Source organism: Saccoglossus kowalevskii, chromosome 9 (assembly GCF_978046115.1).
Source record: "Saccoglossus kowalevskii chromosome 9, keSacKowa6.1, whole genome shotgun sequence".
Classification (NCBI taxonomy): domain Eukaryota; kingdom Metazoa; phylum Hemichordata; class Enteropneusta; family Harrimaniidae; genus Saccoglossus; species Saccoglossus kowalevskii.
In genome coordinates, this window is record NC_140649.1 from 35486276 (window position 1) to 35511200 (window position 24925).

General features: G+C 34.3%; 2 protein-coding genes across 2 annotated transcripts in view; one reads left to right on the plus strand and one right to left on the minus strand.

The window, feature by feature from the left end:
• Nucleotides 1-17199, minus strand: part of LOC102800815 (endoplasmic reticulum metallopeptidase 1-like) — a 67145-nt gene extending 49946 nt beyond the window's left edge. Inside the window, exons 1-9 of the mRNA XM_085504081.1 lie at nt 16535-17199; nt 14967-15200; nt 12676-12822; nt 11622-11714; nt 10838-11056; nt 9134-9366; nt 8131-8314; nt 7085-7278; nt 4143-4298 (exon numbers count right to left, since the gene is read on the minus strand). Of these exons, the coding sequence (XP_085360207.1) occupies nt 4143-4298; nt 7085-7278; nt 8131-8314; nt 9134-9366; nt 10838-11056; nt 11622-11714; nt 12676-12822; nt 14967-15200; nt 16535-17126 (2052 nt within the window). The 5' untranslated portion in view covers nt 17127-17199. The remainder of the gene's footprint in view (nt 1-4142; nt 4299-7084; nt 7279-8130; nt 8315-9133; nt 9367-10837; nt 11057-11621; nt 11715-12675; nt 12823-14966; nt 15201-16534) is intronic.
• A 265-nt stretch (nt 17200-17464) lies between these two features.
• On the plus strand, nt 17465-23090 carry LOC100376624 (intraflagellar transport protein 25 homolog). The gene is made up of 4 exons (XM_002734830.4): nt 17465-17665; nt 19182-19288; nt 21985-22097; nt 22806-23090. The coding sequence occupies exons 1-4, from the start codon at nt 17574-17576 to the stop codon at nt 22914-22916; spliced, it is 423 nt and encodes a 140-aa protein (XP_002734876.1). The 5' UTR covers nt 17465-17573; the 3' UTR covers nt 22917-23090.
• Nucleotides 23091-24925: the final 1835 nt, after the last annotated feature.

Genomic DNA, 24925 nt, shown 5'->3' on the forward strand with positions numbered 1-24925 from the left:
CATGCAATTCAACGTCATTGGAGTTGTTAGAATTGTGATGAAAGGATAGCAGAGAAGTGGTATGAGCAGAACCTTACCCATCATGCAATTCAACGTCATTGGAGTTGTTAGAATTGTGATGAAAGGATAGCAGAGAAGTGGTATGAGCAGAACCTTACCCATCATGCAATTCAACGTCATTGGAGTTGTTAGAATTGTGATGAAAGGATAGCAGAGAAGTGGTATGAGCAGAACCTTACCCATCATGCAATTCAACGTCATTAGAGTTGTTAGAATTGTGATGAAAGGATAGCAGAGAAGTGGTATGAGCAGAACCTTACCCATCATGCAATTCAACGTCATTGGAGTTGTTAGAATTGTAATGTAAGGATAGCAGAGAAGTGGTATGAGCAGAACCTTACCCATCATGCAATTCAACATCATTGGAGTTGTTAGAATTGTGATGAAAGGATAGCAGAGAAATGGTATGAGCAGAACCTTACCCATCATGCAATTCAACGTCATTAGAGTTGTTAGAATTGTGATGAAAGGATAGCAGAGAAGTGGTATGAGCAGAACCTTACCCATCATGCAATTCAACGTCATTGGAGTTGTTAGAATTGTGATGAAAAGATAGCAGATAAGTGGTATGAGCAGAACCTTACCCATCATGCAATTCAACGTCATTAGAGTTGTTAGAATTGTGATGAAAGGATAGCAGAGAAGTGGTATGAGCAGAACCTTACCCATCATGCAATTCAACGTCATTGGAGTTGATAGAATTGTGATGAAAGGATAGCAGAGAAGTGGTATGAGCAGAACCTTACCCATCATGCAATTCAACGTCATTGGAGTTGTTAGAATTGTGATGAAAGGATAGCAGAGAAGTGGTATGAGCAGAACCTTACCCATCATGCAATTCAACGTCATTGGAGTTGTTAGAATTGTAATGAAAGGATAGCAGAGAAGTGGTATGAGCAGAACCTTACCCATCATGCAATTCAACGTCATTGGAGTTGTTAGAATTGTGATGATAGGATATCAGAGAAGTGGTATGAGCAGAACCTTACCCATCATGCAATTCAACGTCATTGGAGTTGTTAGAATTGTGATGAAAGGATAGCAGAGAAGTGGTATGAGCAGAATCTTACCCATCATGCAATTCAACGTCATTGGAGTTGTTAGAATTGTGATGAAAGGATAGCAGAGAAGTGGTATGAGCAGAACCTTACCCATCATGCAATGCAACGTCATTGGAGTTGTTAGATTTGTGATGAAAGGATAGCAGAGAAGTGGTATGAGCAGAACCTTACCCATCATGCAATTCAACATCATTGGAGTTGTTAGAATTGTGATGAAAGGATAGCAGAGAAGTGGTATGAGCAGAACCTTACCCATCATGCAATGCAACGTCATTACAGTTGTTAGAATTGTGATGAAAGGATAGCCGAGAAGTGGTATGAGCAGAACCTTACCCATCATGCAATGCAACATCATTAGAGTTGTTAGAATTGTGATGAAAGGATAGCAGAGAAGTGGTATGAGCAGAACCTTACCCATCATGCAATTCAACGTCATTGGAGTTGTTAGAATTGTGATGAAAGGATAGCAGAGAAGTGGTATGAGCAGAACCTTACCCATCATGCAATTCAACGTCATTGGAGTTGTTAGAATTGTGATGAAAGGATAGCAGAGAAGTGGTATGAGCAGAACCTTACCCATCATGCAATTCAACGTCATTGGAGTTGTTAGAATTGTGATGAAAGGATAGCAGAGAAGTGGTATGAGCAGAACCTTACCCATCATGCAATTCAACGTCATTAGAGTTGTTAGAATTGTGATGAAAGGATAGCAGAGAAGTGGTATGAGCAGAACCTTACCCATCATGCAATTCAACGTCATTGGAGTTGTTAGAATTGTAATGTAAGGATAGCAGAGAAGTGGTATGAGCAGAACCTTACCCATCATGCAATTCAACATCATTGGAGTTGTTAGAATTGTGATGAAAGGATAGCAGAGAAATGGTATGAGCAGAACCTTACCCATCATGCAATTCAACGTCATTAGAGTTGTTAGAATTGTGATGAAAGGATAGCAGAGAAGTGGTATGAGCAGAACCTTACCCATCATGCAATTCAACGTCATTGGAGTTGTTAGAATTGTGATGAAAAGATAGCAGATAAGTGGTATGAGCAGAACCTTACCCATCATGCAATTCAACGTCATTAGAGTTGTTAGAATTGTGATGAAAGGATAGCAGAGAAGTGGTATGAGCAGAACCTTACCCATCATGCAATTCAACGTCATTGGAGTTGATAGAATTGTGATGAAAGGATAGCAGAGAAGTGGTATGAGCAGAACCTTACCCATCATGCAATTCAACGTCATTGGAGTTGTTAGAATTGTGATGAAAGGATAGCAGAGAAGTGGTATGAGCAGAACCTTACCCATCATGCAATTCAACGTCATTGGAGTTGTTAGAATTGTGATGAAAGGATAGCAGAGAAGTGGTATGAGCAGAACCTTACCCATCATGCAATTCAACGTCATTGGAGTTGTTAGAATTGTAATGAAAGGATAGCAGAGAAGTGGTATGAGCAGAACCTTACCCATCATGCAATGCAACGTTATTGGAGTTGTTAGAATTGTGATGAAAGGATAGCAGAGAAGTGGTATGAGCAGAACCTTACCCATCATGCAATTCAACGTCATTGGAGTTGTTAGAATTGTAATGAAAGGATAGCAGAGAAGTGGTATGAGCAGAACCTTACCCATCATGCAATGCAACGTTATTGGAGTTGTTAGAATTGTGATGAAAGGATAGCAGAGAAGTGGTATGAGCAGAACCTTACCCATCATGCAATACAACGTCATTGGAGTTGTTAGAATTGTAATGAAAGGAGAGCAGAGAAGTGGTATGAGCTGAACCTTACCCATCATGGAATTCAACGTCATTGGAGTTGATAGAATTGTGATGAAAGGATAGCAGAGAAGTGGTATGAGCAGAACCTTACCCATCATGCAATTCAACGTCATTGGAGTTGTTAGAATTGTGATGAAAGGATAGCAGAGAAGTGGTATGAGCAGAACCTTACCCATCATGCAATTCAACGTCATTGGAGTTGTTAGAATTGTAATGAAAGGATAGCAGAGAAGTGGTATGAGCAGAACCTTACCCATCATGCAATTCAACGTCATTGGAGTTGTTAGAATTGTGATGAAAGGATAGCAGAGAAGTGGTATGAGCAGAACCTTACCCATCATGCAATTCAATGTCATTGGAGTTGTTAGAATTGTAATGAAAGGATAGCAGAGAAGTGGTATGAGCAGAACCTTACCCATCATGCAATGCAACGTTATTGGAGTTGTTAGAATTGTGATGAAAGGATAGCAGAGAAGTGGTATGAGCAGAACCTTACCCATCATGCAATTCAACGTCATTGGAGTTGTTAGAATTGTAATGAAAGGAGAGCAGAGAAGTGGTATGAGCTGAACCTTACCCATCATGCAATTCAACGTCATTGGAGTTGATAGAATTGTGATGAAAGGATAGCAGAGAAGTGGTATGAGCAGAACCTTACCCATCATGCAATTCAACGTCATTGGAGTTGTTAGAATTGTGATGAAAGGATAGCAGAGAAGTGGTATGAGCAGAACCTTACCCATCATGCAATTCAACATCATTGGAGTTGTTAGAATTGTAATGAAAGGAGAGCAGAGAAGTGGTATGAGCAGAACCTTACCCATCATGCAATGCAACGTTATTGGAGTTGATAGAATTGTGATGAAAGGATAGCAGAGAAGTGGTATGAGCAGAACCTTACCCATCATGCAATGCAACGTCATTGGAGTTGTTAGAATTGTGATGAAAGGATAGCAGAGAAGTGGTATGAGCAGAACCTTACCCATCATGCAATTCAACGTCATTGGAGTTGTTAGAATTGTGATGAAAGGATAGCAAAGAAGTGGTATGAGCAGAACCTTACCCATCATGCAATTGAACGTCATTGGAGTTGTTAGAATTGTAATGAAAGGATAGCAGATTTTAAATACAAATTATTGAATCTTCAATTTCAGGAGATCAATACTGCTACTCATTACATACTTACCCATGTCATACTGTTTAAATTTGACTGTAATAAATAAAATTGAGTGACACTGACCTGTGTGAACATTCTCTTTGGTGTTGGATACAATGGATTTCCTCCATACGGAAATCCATATGGTGTTGCCACGGTAATCCCCAACATTGTCAAAAACATTATCGACAATACAAGATATGTTCCTTCCAAACGACGCAGTACATAAACAAGACTCATCTGAAAACAAAGCATTTAAAAAGTGATTAGCACATTTAGTATAATGTCCAGTTATATAAAAAGTTACTTTAACTACAGAGGCTCTGCGAATGTAATATGTTTGGTAGTTATGTACAGGGAGTACTTCAGCTAAAATGCCACATTGTTATTTACACTTATGATGCCAAGTATTTTGTTTGAAGTTCATGAACAAAGCACACCAGCTGATGAAGCTTTGCAGACAATATGCAAATCTGCTAAAAAGCATAATGTTACATACAATATCCAAGATACACACGAGTTATAATTGTAAAAACATTTAATTTTCCCAGGTTTTTAATTTCACATTTTTGATACTTTGAGCATACTCACTGGGTTTTTTAAGGTCACAATTTGCCAGTGAAACAATGAGTTCTATTGTTATTTATTTATTCACATTACGCAGATTTAATTTATCAGTGAAAATAGTAAATTCAAAATGTCATAACTCTTTCTACCAAAATTAGTGCATTTTACTTATTTTCATGTATTCTTTTTTGATAATTTTGAACTAAATGGGCTACAAAGTTAGGTAATATTGTAATATTGGCAGCAAGTGATACAAAGTTAGGTAATGTAACATTGGCAGCATGTGTTACTAAGTGAAGTAATATTGCAACACTTTCAGCAAGTGATACAAAGTTAGGTAATATTGTAACATTGGCAGCGAGTGTTATAAAGGTAGGTAATATTGCAACACTTGCAGTAAGTGTTACAAAGTTAGGTAATATTGTAATATTGGCAGCAAGTGATACAAAGTAAGGTAATATTGTAACATTGGCAGCTAGTGTTACAAAGTTAGGTAATATTTTAACACTTGCAGTAAGTGTTATAGGTAATATTGTAACATTGGCAGCAAGTGTTACAAAGTTAGGTAATATTGTAACACTTGCAGTAAGTGTTACAAAGGTAGGTAATATTGTAACACTGGCAGCAAGAGTTGCAAAGTTAGGTAATATTGTAACATTGGCAGCAAGAGTTACATAGTTAGGTAATATTGTAACACTTGCAGCAAGAGTTACATAGTTAGGTAATATTGTAACACTTGCAGCAAGTGTTATAAAGTTAGGTAATATTGTAACACTTGCAGTAAGTGTTACAAAGGTAGGTAATATTGTAACATTGGCAGCAAGTGATACAAAGTTGGTAATATTGTAACACTTGCAGTAAGTGTTACAAAGTTAGGTAATATTGTAACATTGGCAGCAAGAGTTACAAAGTTAGGTAATATTTTAACACTTGCAGTAAGTGTTACAAAGTTAGGTAATAATGTAACATTGGCAGCAAGTGTTATAAAGTTAAGTAATATTGTAACACTTGCAGTAAGTGTTACAAAGGTAGGTAATAATGTAACATTGGCAGCAAGTGTTACAAAGTTAGGTAATATTGTAACACTTGCAGTAAGTGTTACAAAGTTAGGTAATATTGTAACACTTTCAGTAAGTGTTACAAAGTTAGGTAATATTGTAACACTTGCAGTAAGTGTTACAAAGTTAGGTAATATTGTAACACTTGCAGTAAGTGTTACAAAGTTAGGTAATATTGTAACACTTGCAGTAAGTGATACCAAGTTGAGTAATATTATTGCATTTAACAAGTGATACAAAGTTAGGTTAGCAGGAATAATATTCTAATATTGGCAGTAAGTGGTACAAAGTTATCAAAGGAACATTGGATAGTAGTGAAGCAATAAATTACAAATTATAGTGATATTGACAGTTGTGTTACAGTGTTAGACAGCAATGACAGAGCCATGCTTAGAAAGATCTGCATTATTGTTGTACCTGTTACTTTGCATCCAGTCTGTGATAATTGGTTTGTATTTGCTTCATCAATTAATTTGCTGGAAAAGATGCAATTGATGATGCTTTCAAGCTTGACATTTATATTACCGTTGATAATGTGACTTGTGCATTTATTTCAGTATCGACACTTATGACCCTTTGTTTTCATTAACGTTTATAAGTAAACCATGGACACTTTTCTTATTTGCATTTACTCTTTCGTTTGATTTGTCAATCATAGTGTTGTTGATCATAATTTTATTTATATAAATCATTTGCCTTGAATAGAGACAGTCACACTTAATACACAGCGTTTCATCCTCTCAAGTAACAATAAATTGTAAAAATTCTTTGCAGCAAAATGATTTAAATGGTTAAGGCACAAAAGATTTTAGCCAATAAAGTTGTTTATAATATTGCGACAATTCCATTTTTAGAACTTTAAAGATATTATATACATTATCAATGCCTGAAACGATTTGATAGTGTGATGAAATAATAATGAGTGAAAAATGACATATACTTGGCTATGTATCATACTTCAGATATTTACTAGTTCTTGTGCAGTGTGTGTTTGAAATTCATGAAATAAAACAAATGTATTTTACATGTGCTGTATACATCGCTCTGGAAACCACATCAAATGCAACACTGTAGCAGTGACTGTAGCGAATTAAAAAAGCAGAATTTAACGCAGAAACAAATCATGATATTTTGTTGAAAAAATTATTTTTTTAAAAGCTGATGCCATTTGCATATAATTTAACTTCATATATATATATGTGATATAAATATTGAATATTTGCAGCAACAACAACAATGACAGACAGTAAAGTTTGCAAGATATGATATCAACAATGAAAAAACTACCATTTACCAACAAAGTGAAATGAAAGAATCAATGATTGTTATCAAACTTGAAAACAATCATGAAAATCAAGTTTCAATTGTCCCAATAAATATCATCATTGTATAGGAACCTACCAGGTAGGAAGTACACGAGACAACAGCAAACGTTAATAACGCAGCAATCAACAAATCAGGTTTCACAACTGAACCAATTCTTCCAGTTATTGGTAGGACCAACAAAAATAACATCCAGATAATGTACATACTCATAAGTGTGGGGATTACCAATGATACAGTATGAGAGCCAAAGAAAAGTCGAGGCGGCATAGCTGTAAATAAATTATGGACTGTGAGTGAATGGAAACTAGTTGCTAATATTTTGGCATAATTTAATTTTTTTTTTAAATTCTTTGTTAGCACCCTGATATGAAATTCAATATTTTTGTTTTATAACTAGTCATTATTAGCAAAATTGTTGTTGCATCAGACTCATGATTGATGGGGCTCAAATGCTACTTTTGGTTATGTGAGTGGAAGGCTATTTCGAATGGCCGTTTTGCTTTCACTGATACGACTTTGGGGAAATTGCAGGTGGTTATGTTTGACCAGAACTCGTAGTCCTAAACATGCAATAAAGTTTAACTGTGGCAAAATGCATTACATGTCAGCACTTGCACATAAAAAAAAATGTCAGGACATTCCACATGTCTGACATGAAAAGGAGCAATGGGCAGAAGTAAAATAATTAATGCCAGTCTACTTATGACCACACGCTTGAGTTTTTTCTTCTTTATCAACCCCTGTAGGCAATGAAAATTTATAGATTCTTTGACAATTAGTTACTACAAGTAACTAAAACCATGCTTATAAAATTTATTCCACTTATTTTCAATTGCAGTGATTGTCATTTGTCACAATTCTTTTTGAAAGAGTATTGTATTATTTTTGGAAAGGTGTATTTTAGCCCAGTTTGCAATTATTATACTCATTATAAATCACTTTGTCTAACGAGGACTAACAATTAAAAAATCCCAATTTTTTGCAGGAATAATTCTATCGGTAATATTAAGGTACATGTACTTGTTATATCTCAGCATGTTCATATGGTCCAGTTATTTTACATAGCAATATCTGGTAAATTTTTGTAAATAATAATCTTAAACAGTTCTCATTATAATTACCATTTAAATGGTCTGAAAAAAACAGTGACGTCAATCGTCTAAACACAACGGGAAAGGCCACCCACATCAGCAAGATATAAGAAGACATTGAATGCTTGGCAGTAGCGACTGCTAGAAAACTCATCCACAATAGAAGCGTTGCATCAAAATAGATTGACTCCACCTCCCATAGATTTGTAAATCTCTAGATGAAAACAAAAATTAGAATATATGGTAGATTACATGCAAATCAGCCATTTGAGGATAAGTAATGTAATTAATATAGATCAATATTTTAATCGATAGATTGATCACAACATGCAATGAATATTTCACAGCACTATTACGACAGGAACACGCATAAATTGTACCCAAATCAGAGGTCAGTGATTTAATGACCTAATTTGCATATAATCAATATTAATTAATAAATCCTCCAACAAAGAGCAGAAATTGTTAAGACCTTATGTCCTTATATAATTAACTATCCACTTTATTTTACAAAAAGTGATGGTTTGCTTGTAGTGGATTTTATAGCAATTTAACTTTTTCATGCCCAGTCGAATTTTTTTGCACTTTTTTCTTATATTTTTATATTTCTGGAAATGAACCCTAATTTTGACCCAACAGACAAAATTTGAGTAAATTTTCAGTTTTTATTCAAAAAATTTTGCTATTTATTCCCAATCTTCTGAAGGAAAGTGCAGAGTATAAACAGGACTCTTTTTGTGAATTTTTGATGAAAAGAAGGAACAGATGATGAAAAGGTTAAATGAGGAATAGAGGGAAACTATTAACAATCTATCGGTATGCAAATTAGTTTATATCTGTGTTTCAGTCACATCCTCAAATGTACTGATCAAGAGCCCAGTGAAATAAACTAGTGAGATTTTAGTCTCATTTTGCAAAATTTTTGAAGAAAAAAAAAAGCGACATTATGACATACAATCATATTAGTTCAACTGAACACAATAAAAAAAAGATCATCGAATTTTCACCTGATTATATGAACAACCCTTCTCACCTTTTTGTAAAAATAATGTTTGGCAATGATATGAACAGAAATTAAAGTTAACAAGGCTGGGCATCCGTATACACCAAATATAAGGGAATTAGATGTGAACCAGAACATCCCATAACCAGCCATACTCAGTAGATAGCCAATTGTTATGGTAACTAAGAAGGATAAACACCAGCTGAATGATATTATACCAACAGCCAGTAAAAGATGAAAGAGGTAAGACAATCCTACTGGACCTGGGAAGAAAAAAACAAACAAAAACAAAATGATGAGAGATAGGTATATGGCTAAAAGAAAAGAAATCCCAAATTATTTTACAATTACGTAAATAAAAGGTATTTCACCCATGTCATCTTCAATGTTGTTGTTCAACATGATTCATGATTCTTCAAAAGTATTATGTGTACATGGAACATTTTAGACTGGAGCTGGACCTTTTGAAGTAACATGAAAGACTTCTAATATTAACGTTGTAGATTAAACTAAGTATTTGAGAATTTAAAGTTGGGAATAATATTGCTAATACTGACAAAATAAGCAATTTCTTAGCCCAAGTACATCATGTCAATGAAAAAAAGCCAAAGAAAACAAGGAATAAATATGTACTCAATAAATATTAAGTCATCAAGTCCTGATAGCATCCACTGGAAATTTCTCAAAGAAATAGCTAATGCTATAAGAACTACAAGTCTAAAAATTTTCAGTACATGATGCAGCAAAGCTTAAACTTCAAGGGGAAAACAGTTTTCATTTATAAAATATCTATATAGAAATAACATAAAAAGGCAGTAAACCATTTTAACCACTCAAAATTTTCCGAATTGAAGGAATTTATGGCATCTGTATCTGTAAAAACAATTTTTGCAAAAGTCAATGACCATCTGTGACCACAGGCAAATTTTTTCATTCCTAATTTGTATGATATTCACTGATTTACGAAGTTTGTTTTTCGTAAATTTAAAGCCGGTTACAGTATTGAAAAGCACTGACATACAATCATTAGATATCAAGACAATTGCTTTTGATGAAAATGAAGTTCAAGCCCTGTTGCAATTCCCTCAGCTTGGGAGAAGTTTTAAATTATAGAATCTGTTCGTATAACTTCTCTTTTCAATGACCTCACGATCAAAATATGAGATGATGATGAAATAATAGGTGTTTGCTAGGCTATTGTTCCTACCATGTTCTTGCCATATCAAAACCATTGTAGTTTATATGGTTGTTGTCATGGCAATTACAATTTTTATCATCTATCATCATGGTATCTATACCAAGTATCAAAGTAATTGAGAAAAACTAAAAAATCACATTTTTTAATAAAAACTACAAAAATTATCATTAAAAGTACCAAAATTGAAAATGTCATCACAAAATGAATAAATCTGAGAGAGATCCAGCCAAAGTACACATATAACAATTATTAAAGCAATTGACTTTCAAGAAGAAATCCAAAAAGTCATTTTTACTTTAATTTTGTGAGAGAAAAATTGTTCATTAATTTAAAATATATATATCAAACATATGTAAAATTTCGATTGACTTTTGCAAAATTTTGTTCACATGACGTACGCCATTCAATCACCAAATTGCCTAATATTCCAAGCAGTTAAACTGTTTACAGTGAGAGAAGTCATATGTAATAATAAAAAAATTTCCCACTTCCCCAGCTGAGGGCGCGAGACACTGCCTTATTTTTTTGGTACCCACCTTCATACTCATCTTCATTGGCCAGCACTCTTTGCCATATAGAAGTCAATACATAGAGCAGAATACAACCATTAAGTAGAGTAGCAATACGCACAGGATAAGCCACAAGAAAAAAACCAAGAACATCAAAATATATCATGTCACCATGGCGATATTCTTCGGGATCTTCTAAATATGGGGAATTGGCAATGTGTTTAATCAGGGCTAAAATGTTGTCTCCTGGAATAAAATAAAATAAAATAGTAGAAAATTCAGTGATTTTCTTGTCCAACTGTTCAGCCACACTTCCCAATGAGAAGGCATACATCAAAATTAAGAGCAGCAGATTAACAGACTTGAGATTAACTTGAGATTATACTCATTTACATACTCATCATTGTATCTACAAAATTTGCATGATTTAAATCATGCGACTGAAAACATCTATAAATGATGCTTGAACATGTTAGGTATGGACGACCATTTGATTTCATCAGGGTGGCTGAAAGATTTGTTGAAAAAAAAAATTTCAAGCTAGATGATGAGAAAGAAAATAAAAAATTGCATGCAAGATGTTGCAGGAACAATTGTTGGCAAAAAACAAATTGCACTGGTCAAAATCTTTCAGCCAGCCTCCGCCCTATCCCTAATTTCAAATGTTTGACCCCTTAATTTATTTTTTGTTTAGTTTTGATCACAATTTATAAAGAGTACTACAACATTGACAATGATTTTTCAATATAGAATTTAAGGATATTCTGGAAATTTATTAAATTCCTATATTAATAGTGTTTCAGGGTCTTACCTGCAGCTTGTAGAGATCCAGGGTAAATTCGTTGGGGCTCATCATACTCTGTATGGTAGACATATCCATTAGTTACGTAAGCCATATCAATACCTAGGCGATAGAAACAATGAACACAGATAATGTAACAAAACTTATGCAACAATTAAAATGATAACAAATACTACTATGCTTTAAATATTTACTCATCTTTCAGGTTTAAAGTGTTAAAAAAATACAAATTGTATCAAAATAAAAACAAGATAATTGTCATACTCAACCTTTGAGGGCACCATATAACAGCAAATACAAGTCAATTTAATTTCCAATATTGATGAGTGTGCAGGTTTGCACTTTTATTTTAACTTATCATGAAAAATGCATGTAGTAATACTCTATTTTATTTTTTTTACAATTTGTAGTTAAATTTATGAAAAATTATTATTCAACATGGAAAATATTTTAAAAGAAGAAGATTGAATATGCACTGATAGTAAGTCTAGCACCCTCTAGCACTTCCTGCTTCAGGTAATACCAACCAATAGGAAATATACAATTATATAAGTAGTCACAAGCAGAGATTGCGTTAACACTTTTGTGTGACGAGTTCCAATGAAACATATTCTGTTTATAAAAGGGCTACTTTTTTTTACTTAAGTGGGGGGGGGGGTCCCTCTCTAAGATTGAAGTTCAAAAGCATTGTATGGGATTATCACATTTCCTGATCACAAGTCCAAGGTGAAATCACATAAAAGAAAATTATATATTTATCATATTCGTATGACACCAAAATCTTCCAAGGGTAGATAAATGACAGTAGGACTAGTTTGGAAGTATTTCACAAACTTTGGGTGAGAATGTTATGAGATTCAGAGGATGTTAATGGTGAAAATTGTTTAACAGACACTTGGGACTCTAAAACTTTTTTAAATAATATTGAATACCTGTTCCAACACATTTCATCATCAACAAATTCACTTTGATCGATATGAGAATTCATGACAAAATGCTAGAATCTGAATTTTATTTTACAATAACGGCATGTAACATACAATTAAAAGCAGGAACTTGTTACCTGGAACGTCTCCATAATCTCGGAAAATCCTGAAGTCAGTATCCGCAGGAATGACACCGCTCTGGAATAAATCTTGTGCAAAGGAGTTTGCTAAGGGATATTTTGCAGTGGCTGCATAGGCGTGCACTAACCATGGATGATGTGGACCTTAAATAAAACACTCCAATTATTATCAAGCACCATGTTTGTAGATCCACGATACAACAGAGAGTAAGATGTACAAGGTAATGTCAACATCTATATACTCCCTAACAAATTACTAACTTTCGACACACACTCAAGCAAATTAGAATGAGATATTTCAAAGATTTTGACTCAAAGATCAAAACAAGAATACATTTTGGTAACCAAAATCAAGATTTTCCATCTAACAAACAGTGAAATATTGGCACTAAACATGGGTGAGCAAATTTATGAATATTTGAATTATTGTATTAAATTCTGAATAATAAATCAATAAATATTATGTAAACCACTAATATTTAGAGATAATGGTGAATTTTATGATACTCAGCCATGATGTCTAAAAATTTATAAGGCTTACATTGGCCAATCAGCTTGCCAGGATTTTAATATATTTATATGTATTTTGAAAAATTCAGTAAATTATTAAACTTATTAAACTGTTTTATTACACTGAACTGCCATGATAAATATAGTCTTCCACACTGCTAAATAAATATTACTACTACTATGATAGTGATACCAGAATAGCATGAGTGACACTGACCGCATAATACAAAATAAATAATTTAAAAATAACATGACCTGCAACACAACTTACAAACTGTCCTACAACATTAGAGAATATATAAACTATTTTATTAAATATTTTCCCCATTCCCTCAACTGGAAATTACATGTCAATTAATTACACAATTGCTCAACTGTTGTAATTTTCAAGATCTTTCAAATAATGCATTTTTACCATAGAGTCAGTTGTTACAATATTTGCAAACAAATCCCAACCTGCATTTATGCACAACTAGCTAAGCCCTATTAGTTAATATTAGACTATATAATGTCAATCTATAACCTTTTGTAAGTTTTAGATAACCCTGAAACATGTTAAACATTAAGGAATTATAACGGTACAACTCACATAATTTAATATGCCGTACAAGCTTTGCACTTAAAATTTGATCTGTTAAATCCTAATCAAGTCTGAGTACAGATATAAAATTGTTGCCATGCTCAAGTTCTTTAAAATACAATTTCAGCAAAAGTTGACACAACCATGTAATTACTAGAGACAGATAATGCAAACACAAATTTTCCATCAGCTGAAACCTATTAAAAATCAGATTTTACCCTCATATGACCCCTTTCAGATTTCACAAAATAAACTTAAATAATTGTTTCCATATATATTCGGCAAATTTTTTGATCGTTATCATCTGTAGACAAAGAGATACTATGTTTAAAAAAATGATAAAAAAAAATCAGAATACATTAATATGTGCAAATGGTGCATCAACCATTTTAAAATTATGCCATTAAATAAGCTGCTGCAAGGTATCAATATATGTTAAAAATGCATGCACGGAGAAGTCCATCTTACCCTGGGTTGTAGCGATAAATTGTTAATGGAAATCACTGCTAATAACCGCCCACAGTACCACAAGTACTGTACTGTTTTTGCATGTCAGAGGACAATGAAATATTCCTTTACATATATTCTAATACTTGATGAATTAATTTGCTAATCCAAGGAGACTGGGGCAGATGAATGATATAACTACCAAGGATACAATACCTACAGATTGGACCAGTACAGCAAATTAAATTTGAATGTTTTTGTATTTAATACACAACATACAATTTTTTACTGTATTAAATGAATGCAGAAAATAACATAAATGGTTAAACATACTTTAAAAATTATCTGAGAAGTGAGCAAATTTAATAACAGAGCTAGATCATTAAAAATCATGACTTTTTTTATTTGCCAGTGAGCAATTTCCAAAATATTCAACCTCTGATCATGTATGTATGTATGTATATTATTTACTACACAAAAACAATCTGTGTTAATACTAAGAATTGTGGGAATGTTGTATCATATGTTAGTATAAACATTCTCTCATCAAAACCATGCAGTTTTGTGACTCAGTGGTTATGCAGTGTTTAAGGTCCTACTCTGCCATGAGTCAGACAGTAAACCTCTAATATAATTAATTGTAATTAAAAAGTATACTCGTAATATATTTGATATGTACATTGTACTACAAATACAGTAACTATTTTTTATATCAAATCTTGAAAAATGTTGATTTTTTTGAAGCACTTACCTGTTTGAAAAACTACCTCCCGTCCACCCGACCCAGCACTTTCAAAATTCAGAAATGCTTTGATATCTTTCCTCCATTGATGGTTAGTTATAAATCCATGGCTTGCATGCAAAATGTTTTCCTCTGCACCATTGAACAGGAATATGACGCTATGCTTGAGTGGCTCGTCTGATTCAACTAAGATTCGTAATATTTCCAGCAAGACAGCGCAGCTACCAGCATCATCGCTTGCGCCTGAAGTGAGAGAAGAGGGAAAGAATCTGGCAATCATGCAAAACATTTTTCTATTTTATTACTTGCAACGCCGTCTCAGTTTTGTGACAGTGAGTTGCAATTTTATATGATTCATGAATTTAACACAGTTACAAACACAACAATTCATTAAAAATGACACAGTCACAGTTGGAATTTTTTCAAAGTTATCTCTTATGAGCCCCCCAAAAAGGGTTGCTTGAATTTTTTTGATTTGTGAAAACATTTTCAAACAAATTACATATAATTTAGAGTTAGAGTTTAGAGTTTCCAGGGTGATTATAGTTTCTGATTATATACAATGACATGTTTTACCCATAATTCTTTGCATATATGTAAAATTTGAATTTAACTCAAACTATTTTAAGTCTTTAATTACTGTCACCGCCATATTGTTTGAAAAGCAAAACACATCAACTTTGCTAGCTGTAAGTTACTGACCAGTTTCCCATGCTCACCTGCAGGTCATTACGCAATTAGAACAAGCTCGGTGGGGGCTTGGATACATTGAATATAAATTGTAAATTACGATGCAATTGCCTTTCAATTTAATTTCATACAATCATGTAAATTTCAATACAATAAATGGCAATGTTATCCAAACAGTCTGAAATGTCAAATGCTGGTGTGTCAAGGGTGCATCATAATGCTCGTAAATGCGCACATTTGTGTGGACCCTCATAAAAATGGTTTGAACTGACCATTTCTAGTCAAGTAACGATCTTGAGACTTGAGATCTTGTTTTTAGATGCAAAAATTGATGATCATATTAACTCTTGGTTAATCTATGTACCGGTACTTGTACATGCTTTATAAGACCTTTGAGAGCTGTCTGTACTTCACCTACAAGTCTCTGGCTTGCAGGGGTAACCCTAGCAAATAATTACTGTAAAATTATTTTAGTAAATTATCATTATGGTTTTTTCCAAATAATTACATTAGTTTAATATTATTAAGGTTTTATAAGCGAGTATGAAATTTCATCAATGATGGTGATATGCAAATAAGATCTCATAGGATCACAAGTTTCAATGACAATGAAGTCGTATTAATAAGGACATCAAGATCAAAGTGTGCTAGATTATTGCCTATACAAAATAACACCCACACACTTTGGGAATAAGCACAAGCAAAAACACTTTTTTTTTCACAATCACTCATTTAAATCACTATTTTTCTATTTTTAGAAATCATCTCATTTCTAGATGATCGATCATCTCATGATTTGCGAAACTTCCCTTCAATTTTTTTGAGTTCCTTTACTGCATGTCGCACCATTTGCAACCTATACATACTTGATTACTAGTACATTTTACCTGGGCTATCAGGTACCGAATCAAAGTGGCAATTCACTAGAAGACTTGGGCGTGTTTTCTTGTTTTTTTTTCCTGGTGACATCGCAGTCTCTCCGGGCCCTACACGTGCGATGATATTGGTGACATTACGGTAATAATTACTGAAGTCCTTGATTAGATGAAGCGAGAATGAACCCTCTGGCCTTTGTACGTCCTTCTCATATTTTTTCTGTGGGTGTGGTTTAATTTTATTCAGTTCTTTCAAGATATACCTGAAGGCCATTTCTTCGTTTTCAACACTACCGGTAGTTCTCGGCCCAAAGCTGGTTAATATATCTAGATGTTTCCTGGCACGATGTTCGTAAAATTCCCCCACCGCATCGGGCGATCTTATTGAGTCCGAGTCGACAGTCGACACGACGCGCGGTTCGGGCAACCAACTATATGACCAGACAACTGCGGCTAGATTGCCACCGAACATCACCAAGACGACCAGTAGATACACCTCAGGCAACGAGCTACGGTATCTTTTGACTACATGCTTGACTGTCGCCGCATCTTTCCGTCCACCATTACGTTCTCCTCTCTTCCGACGTTGATTTGTATCAGCCATGCTTTCGCCAACCAAACGAGGCTAATCAAGCATGCACAGGGAAACCCAGGTATGCGCAAGTGTGCCGAAGCCGGGATATCCCAAAGGCTTGTACATTGCACAAATGTATACACCTAAGTACTCGTTACTTTTAATTACTATTACAAGAGATTTTAAGAATATCAAAATATTGAATAATCTTATTATTGTTAATGAGAGGGTAATTGTAAACATCAATGTACTATGATACATATAGTAAAGGCATTTAATAAACGTTTTGTTCGAGGAGCAATTACGATTCTTCGCGAGAAACCACGAGACTTCGTTTCTGTCATGCGCACTTGATAACATATTTTCATTTTGCGGAAACTTCGAAACTGAGCTTGTTTGTGGGGCTCAACATTCCCTGTCTTCGTGTATTGGAAGGTCATACTTTATTAGTCTGTGGTCATATTGAGTCTGATAACCATGTTCGATGTTGCCCTAACTGATGCTGGTGCCAAAGTTGTATTGGCTACTGCGAGTGATGAAAAACATCCGCCGGAACACATGATAGACGGGTATGTTTGTGATTATTATTATTACTCAAACGCTGTCCAGTTGCTTATTCGAAAAATTAGGGATGGGATAACGGTATGCTGTATGTACGGCCAGCTGCCGAGGATGTGATGAGCGTAGCTTTTTCTACGTACCGGTACATCATTTCCTTGTAAGGTAAATAGAGGCTGGAAGATTTGGAAAAAAACTGCGCTGTGAGCGAAGAAAAAACAAAAAACAGGATTTTCCATGATAACTGCATTAATATTAAAAAAAAGATATGAGTAAAAAAAAAATTGGCGTTATGCATACATGTGGTTGTGAATATAATATTAATAAGGTAATTCAATAAGATTTTGTTGAATATGCAATATGTATCAAATTTGATATTGCGAGATAAAACTTATTTCTGACTATTAATCCCAGACCCATTTTCTGTCAGGAAACACAATGTTTAGAAATAAGTGCATGAGGACATCATTCTAGTCAAATAGCAAAACATGTAATACACACAATCAGCTGGTGCACGCGTGATATTAAAATAAATACAATATTTACTATATGGGGGGGGGGCGCCATCTTGAATGCAGCATAAAACTAAATAAGAGACAAGTTGTGAAACGCGTTTTTCAGATTCCTACACATGTGGACAAAGGTGACAATCTTTCACAAAAATACGATCCGTTGGGGTTATATTAAGCCAACCGATAACAAAATTCAGCCGAATTCGGCATTTTTGTGTGGAAAAATCCCTTGCATACGAACACCTAATTACACCAAGAACCTAAAACACTTTCCGTGGATTTCCTTGGATATTTGAAACCAAAAATTGTCATGCCAGCTCAGTAGCCAATCAGCGACGGGCTCACGGTTAGATGACAATTTTGTTTTCAAATACCCCGGGAAAGTGTTCTATGTTCTTAGTGTAATTAGGTGTTCGTATTTGAGGGATTTTTCCACACAAAAATGCTGAATTTGGTCGAATTTTGTTATCGGTTGGCTTAATTAATATTACCTCCAACGGATCGTATTTTTGTGAAAGATTGGAATTTTTGTCCTGATTTGTAGGAATCTGAAAAACGCGTTTCACAACTTGTCTCTTATTCAGTTTCATGGTGTACTCAAGATATAGTAAATATCTTATTTATTTTATTATCATGTGTGTGCACCAGCTGACTGTGGTAATACACTATTTACAAATAGAAACTAGAAATAGATAATTTTAGAATAATTACGCAGTTGTTGTTTCACAGACTTCTAGTGTGTACCGCAATAGAACATGATTCTGAAAATGTTTCTCTACTCCTGGACTAGTAATTAAGTTTCATACTGTTTTCATTAGTCAGAATCCAACTGATATTCAGTCATAATTCTGTAGTCTTGAGATAATTGTAGGTCAGGCTGTCCAACTACTGTACATGTAGTGTACATGTAGTGTACATGTAGTGGACATGTAGTGGACATGTAGTGGACATGTAGTCCACCATTCAATGTATATAAATAAATATACATGTATATTTCTGTGATTTTGATTATCAGGAGTGAAGAGACTTTCTGGTCAAGTACTGGACTATTTCCACAAGAATTTGTCATTAGTTTTTCTGGTCTTATGAATATTAATGCAGTAAATCTTAAGACATATCAAAGTAAGTATAAGGTGAAAATAAAGAATTCATTGATAATCTATTTTTCACTCAAGTCTGGGTAAGAATACTAGTACTTTAGGGCCCAATAGCTCACAATTCTAAGGGTGAAAGATGTTAACATCTTATTTCTCACAGTGTTTGTCAACAACTGCTTCTGGACACACTCAGCACAACTAGCCTACAAATTATGAAATGTTCTATCTTTAAGTTTGCTTAGACACACAGTGGTAATGATTATACACATTTTTGAAAGAAAAGGTTAAAGCACAGTTATTGAAAAATGTCTGTGCATCGCAAACTGCCTAATGGGAAATGCATCACATCAAATTTTGATTCAATACAGCGGGCACAAGTTATTTACATACACCTAACTTCCGCACCTGGTAGGCAATTACCAAGGACCTTTGCAACATCCCCAGACACTTTCCTAGATGATCCAGTGATCATTGTAGACGTAATAAACTTGTATACCCGCCTACGTGACAGGTTAATCAAAACAACGGACCAAGGTTTTAGATGGATTCAACTCAACTATTACAACTTGTAAGCGTCAAGTTGAAAATTTATCAAACAATCATGTTTCAATCATACTTGATATTAATTATTTCATGCATTCATATGCTTGTTCATTTAGTAAATTGTATTTTGAACATTTCGGGAAAATAATAAACCTTGTTGATACAATTATTTAAAATGCCACCAACATGTATTGAAATTACCAAAATAACCCTTGTAAGAACAATTTAGTTTTGAATATAGTTTCTGATTTGAACTCATCGTTGACTATACAATTATTGCTATTATGTCAAAGTGTGTAGACAAAGACACTCAGATGGAGATTATTCGCCTTTTGCGAATAATCGCAGAGAAAGTTGGACTAGCGAGGGCAACGGTCCAAGAGATTGTATGGCATTTCTGTCTCATCGGTTAGACATTCCAACTAGCATCTGTTGTTGACTGAAGTCTGAACAAGAAATCGTTGAATTTATTAAATTTCACTCGTATCTGAAAGATATTTGAAACTGCTTTATGGTGATGATGTGGAGGTGAAACTAAGTAGAAAATTCCAGGGAAAGATTGACTGGGTGATGAGTGTTCTGGCAAACCGACAATGGGACATCCCATTATACAAGAAATTGAATGCAACACTCACAATGCTAATATTATTAACATAATCCATTGACAGTACCTCAACAAACTACATATTCGATTTCTTCCAAGTGTTATGCAGCAATGATTTTTGTACTTAAAAAGCAATGGAATAGTCCAACTACCTCTTGTCCCTCGCGCAGCAATGATTTTTGTACTTAAAAAGCAATGGAATAGTCCAACTACCCTTTGTCCCTCGCGACCACACATCAGAGGCATACCATGTCTGGGGTTTTGATTAACTGTCACGTGGGCCGGTATGTAACTTTATTGAGTCTATAACTATCACGTGGGCCGGTATGTAACTTTATTGAGTCTATAACTGTCACGTGGGCCGGTATGTAACTTTATTGAGTCTATAACTGTCACGTGGGCCGGTATGTAACTTTATTGAGTCTATAACTCTTACGTGGGCCGGTATGTAACTTTATTGAGTCTATAACTGTCATGTGGGCCGGTATGTAACTTTATTGAGTCTATAACTGTCACGTGGGCCGGTATGTAACTTTATTGAGTCTATAACTATCACGTGGGCCGGTATGTAACTTTATTGAGTCTATAACTGTCACGTGGGCCGGTATGTAACTTTATTGAGTCTATAACTCTTACGTGGGCCGGTATGTAACTTTATTGAGTCTATAACTGTCATGTGGGCCGGTATGTAACTTTATTGAGTCTATAACTGTCACGTGGGCCGGTATGTAACTTTATTGAATCTATAACTGTCACGTGGGCCGGTATGTAACTTTATTGAGTCTATAACTGTCACGTGGGCCGGTATGTAACTTTATTGAGTCTATAACTGTCACGTGGGCCGGTATGTAACTTTATTGAGTCTATAACTGTCACGTGGGCCGGTATGTAACTTTATTGAGTCTATAACTGTCACGTGGGCCGGTATGCAACTTTATTGCGTCTATAACTGTCACTTGAGTGTCTCGGAAAGTGCCTGGGGATGTTGCGAAGTCCCTCGGTAATTGCCGACCAGGTTATGGGAGTTAGGTGTATGAAAATATCTTGCACCCACTATAAGAAGGCTTCATTTGAATCATCAGTCATAAAATCCTACGTGCAATTGGACTTTTGGTTTTGCCCACCAGGCATTGTTAAATTAGCATAATGCTCAGTAAAAGTCAGGGGTCTACAACACAGTGCAATAACAATAATCTCCTATATTATACCAATATGAAGACTATTGATTGATTGATTGTCATATCACAAACACCAGTGACTTTCAAGGTGTTTATATAGGAACCTTGCACAATTTACTGAAATTTCTTTGGGGATTTTGGCAAAAAAAATACATTTCATATTTTACAAACATTTTATAAGATTTCAGGACCGGGATGCCTACAATACCAAAACAACATGTTTAATACATAACTGAAGTTAAAACACTAAATTAATTGCATAAAATGACCTTCAAGTTTGACACTATGAGAACTAGAGAACCCAAAGTAGCACGCATTTGAAATCAAAATTTGATTATCATATGTGAAAATTGCAAAAAATGCAATAACTCTTATACCTTTTTTCCTTAATTACAGTACATAAAATGAGTATAGAGCGAAGTGTACAAGCTGAACCTATAGATTTTGAAATTCTGGAAGAAAAAGAATTTACAGTAACAGACATGGCTTTACAAGTAGAAGATTTCACTGTAAGTTTATTCTGCAATGTTTCACTCTTTATGTGTAGGATACACATTAGCGGACTGTGCGAATTTAGGATTCTGACTGAGAATTAGCCTGCCAGTGAGATTGATTTTATTTCAACCAATTGACAAGTTCTTTAAATCATAATGACCAATCAGCTCGTTTCTCTTTTCAGCAATCATGTACATATCCATTGTAACCAGTCATGTGCAAGGCCAATATTTACTTTGAGTATTTTTAGGTAGGAGAGGAAACGTCTCATCAGCTGTACCAGTATGATCAATAAAGTTATCTGTTGCAGCTCATACATGTATGCGGTGTCACTCTTTCCATTCCTGAACTTGAACCTACTCTTTTTAAAAATTCCCACAGACTGCAGTTTGGAAGCATGCAAACTACTGTATGTATGTTTGTCTCCTGACTGTAATGTACAAGATGTGCGATGAAAATGATAACATTATCACAACTAAAATGATGCTAGTTCTAATGTAATTGTTGCTTTGTATATTTGTATATATTTTTATAGCTTTTTTTCTGTATTGTATTTTAATGTAATATTTTAACTGGCTCCTTGTAAAACAGCATTTAGCTGACAGGATTCCTAATAAACTTTGAACTTTGCTTATTAGTACAGTGCAAAAGTGTACTTTATACAGAGTACATGTTCCTTTATTTCTAATCACATAATTATTATGAATATTTATATATTGTAGTTTGATGAGGCCACCGCTGCAACCCATCTGAGGTTTGTCGTCAAGTCGGGATATGATCATTTTATATCTGTCCATCAAGTTAGTGTAGATGGAACTGCTGCAAGACAGTGACGTCAATACAGGATTTGTTTAATTATGTCCCATCTCTTGGATCTGTGATGTGGTAAAAACAACTTTTGTAAGAGAACATATTTCTTGTCAGTGATCATGTCAGATTTGCGTTTTTACATGTGTATAAGAATTGTGTATATAAATTATTGAAAATAGCATTTGCAAGAATTTGAATATATTCTTTGTTGGTTTAGATAAATTAGAAGTGTTTTCTAAATACCAATGTTCTTTAGGCTATATTATATTTTCTCAAGAATGATTGGTTATTTGTACATATTGTATTCTTTACAAACAATTGTCCATTACGAAGATAGATCTCCAAAAATAGAAGACCAAATATAATTATTTGTTTCTGGTACCATTGAAAGTAGAACTTGTTAATCACTTCTTTTGATACTAATGTTGGTCAATACTGCTATATAATGGATTATATTCAAATGCAATTTTCACATTTCATGACAGTTTACATTGGGTTTGTAGAATTCTGTAAGGAGACCATCGTGTAATGCCAATTGCAGAGATTCATTTGTCAAATTATTAGCTTAAAATATTTTGTCCTAAATGTCTATGAACATCATGGAAAGTTTCTAATTATACCATATTTTGGGTGTAAAACAATACATTTAACAGAAAACACATACTATACATGTTGTAGGCCCTTTGTCTAAAATGATTTAAACAAATTTAGTATATTTTGAAATACCAACAAATGGTTTAGGGAGCAATCTCTGCTATAAATGTTGGGCTGGACATGCAAGATGAATGGCTGTTAGCAGCAGGTTTCCAACTAATACATGCCAATGCAGATTCATTTGTTGCCAATTTTCGAAATTTTGTCCTTGACATTGAGCATCCTTAGAAATACAAGCCATGATGTTGGACATTTTTGTCAGACAGTATAGCTGTATTCTTGATTTAGCTTCATAGGAAATACTTGCAATGAAATCTTGTTGTAATGAATCAATCAGCTAGTCATACTATAATAAAACACTGTTTTCTCCAAGAAATTACTTATTGGAAGCTTTTTGTTTCATTTCTTGAATCTGTATCATATTGTATATTACTATTACCATATATGGTATTGAGACTGATTGTGTCCAGTATTGTTTTTGTTAAATATGTTTAAATTGGACTGTCTATATTTCAGTATTCATGAACATTTTGTGTATTGTACAACAATTGTCTTTTGTATATATGTTTTAATATTAAAACATGATTCAAATCTGTACTGTAGTTTCTTGCACAGAGTTCCTACCAGCTTTAGTGTTTCAGTTGAGTCAAAGCATGTATATATACAACACAGAGTTCCTATCAGCTTTAGTGTTTCAGTTGAGTCAAAGCATGTATATATACAACACAGAGTTCCTATCAGCTTTAGTGTTTCAGTTGAGTCAAAGCATGTATATATACAACACAGAGTTCCTATCAGCTTTAGTGTTTCAGTTGAGTCAAAGCATGTATATATACAACACAGTTCCTATCAGCTTTAGTGTTTCAGTTGAGTCAAAGCATGTATATATACAACACAGAGTTCCTATCAGCTTTAGTGTTTCAGTTGAGTCAAAGCATGTATATATACAACACAGAGTTCCTATCAGCTTTAGTGTTTCAGTTGAGTCAAAGCATGTATATATACAACACAGAATTCTACAGGTCGATAAAAATCTGTTGACAAACGAGTTGCTCTCTGATTGGTCTGAATCTTGGTGTTCGGCAACTCTTAGTGTTATCATCTTGTACAATGCTGAACTATGGTTAGTTTACATAATACATAAATATAAATTTGTGTATTCACAGCACACCTTCATTCAATAGCTCAGATGCTACTGGCCATATTTTTGCAATAGTAGAGGAAGTTCACTCTTTTTCAATTCTGTTACATCATTTGTATAATCTTGTGGTTTACCTGAATATCTTTAAAACTGAATTTGTTGACATGTTTTAAGGCTTTTAATTGAGAGGAATTTATCTAATATTATGTAAAAGAACTTTTACTGGAACTGAGAAAC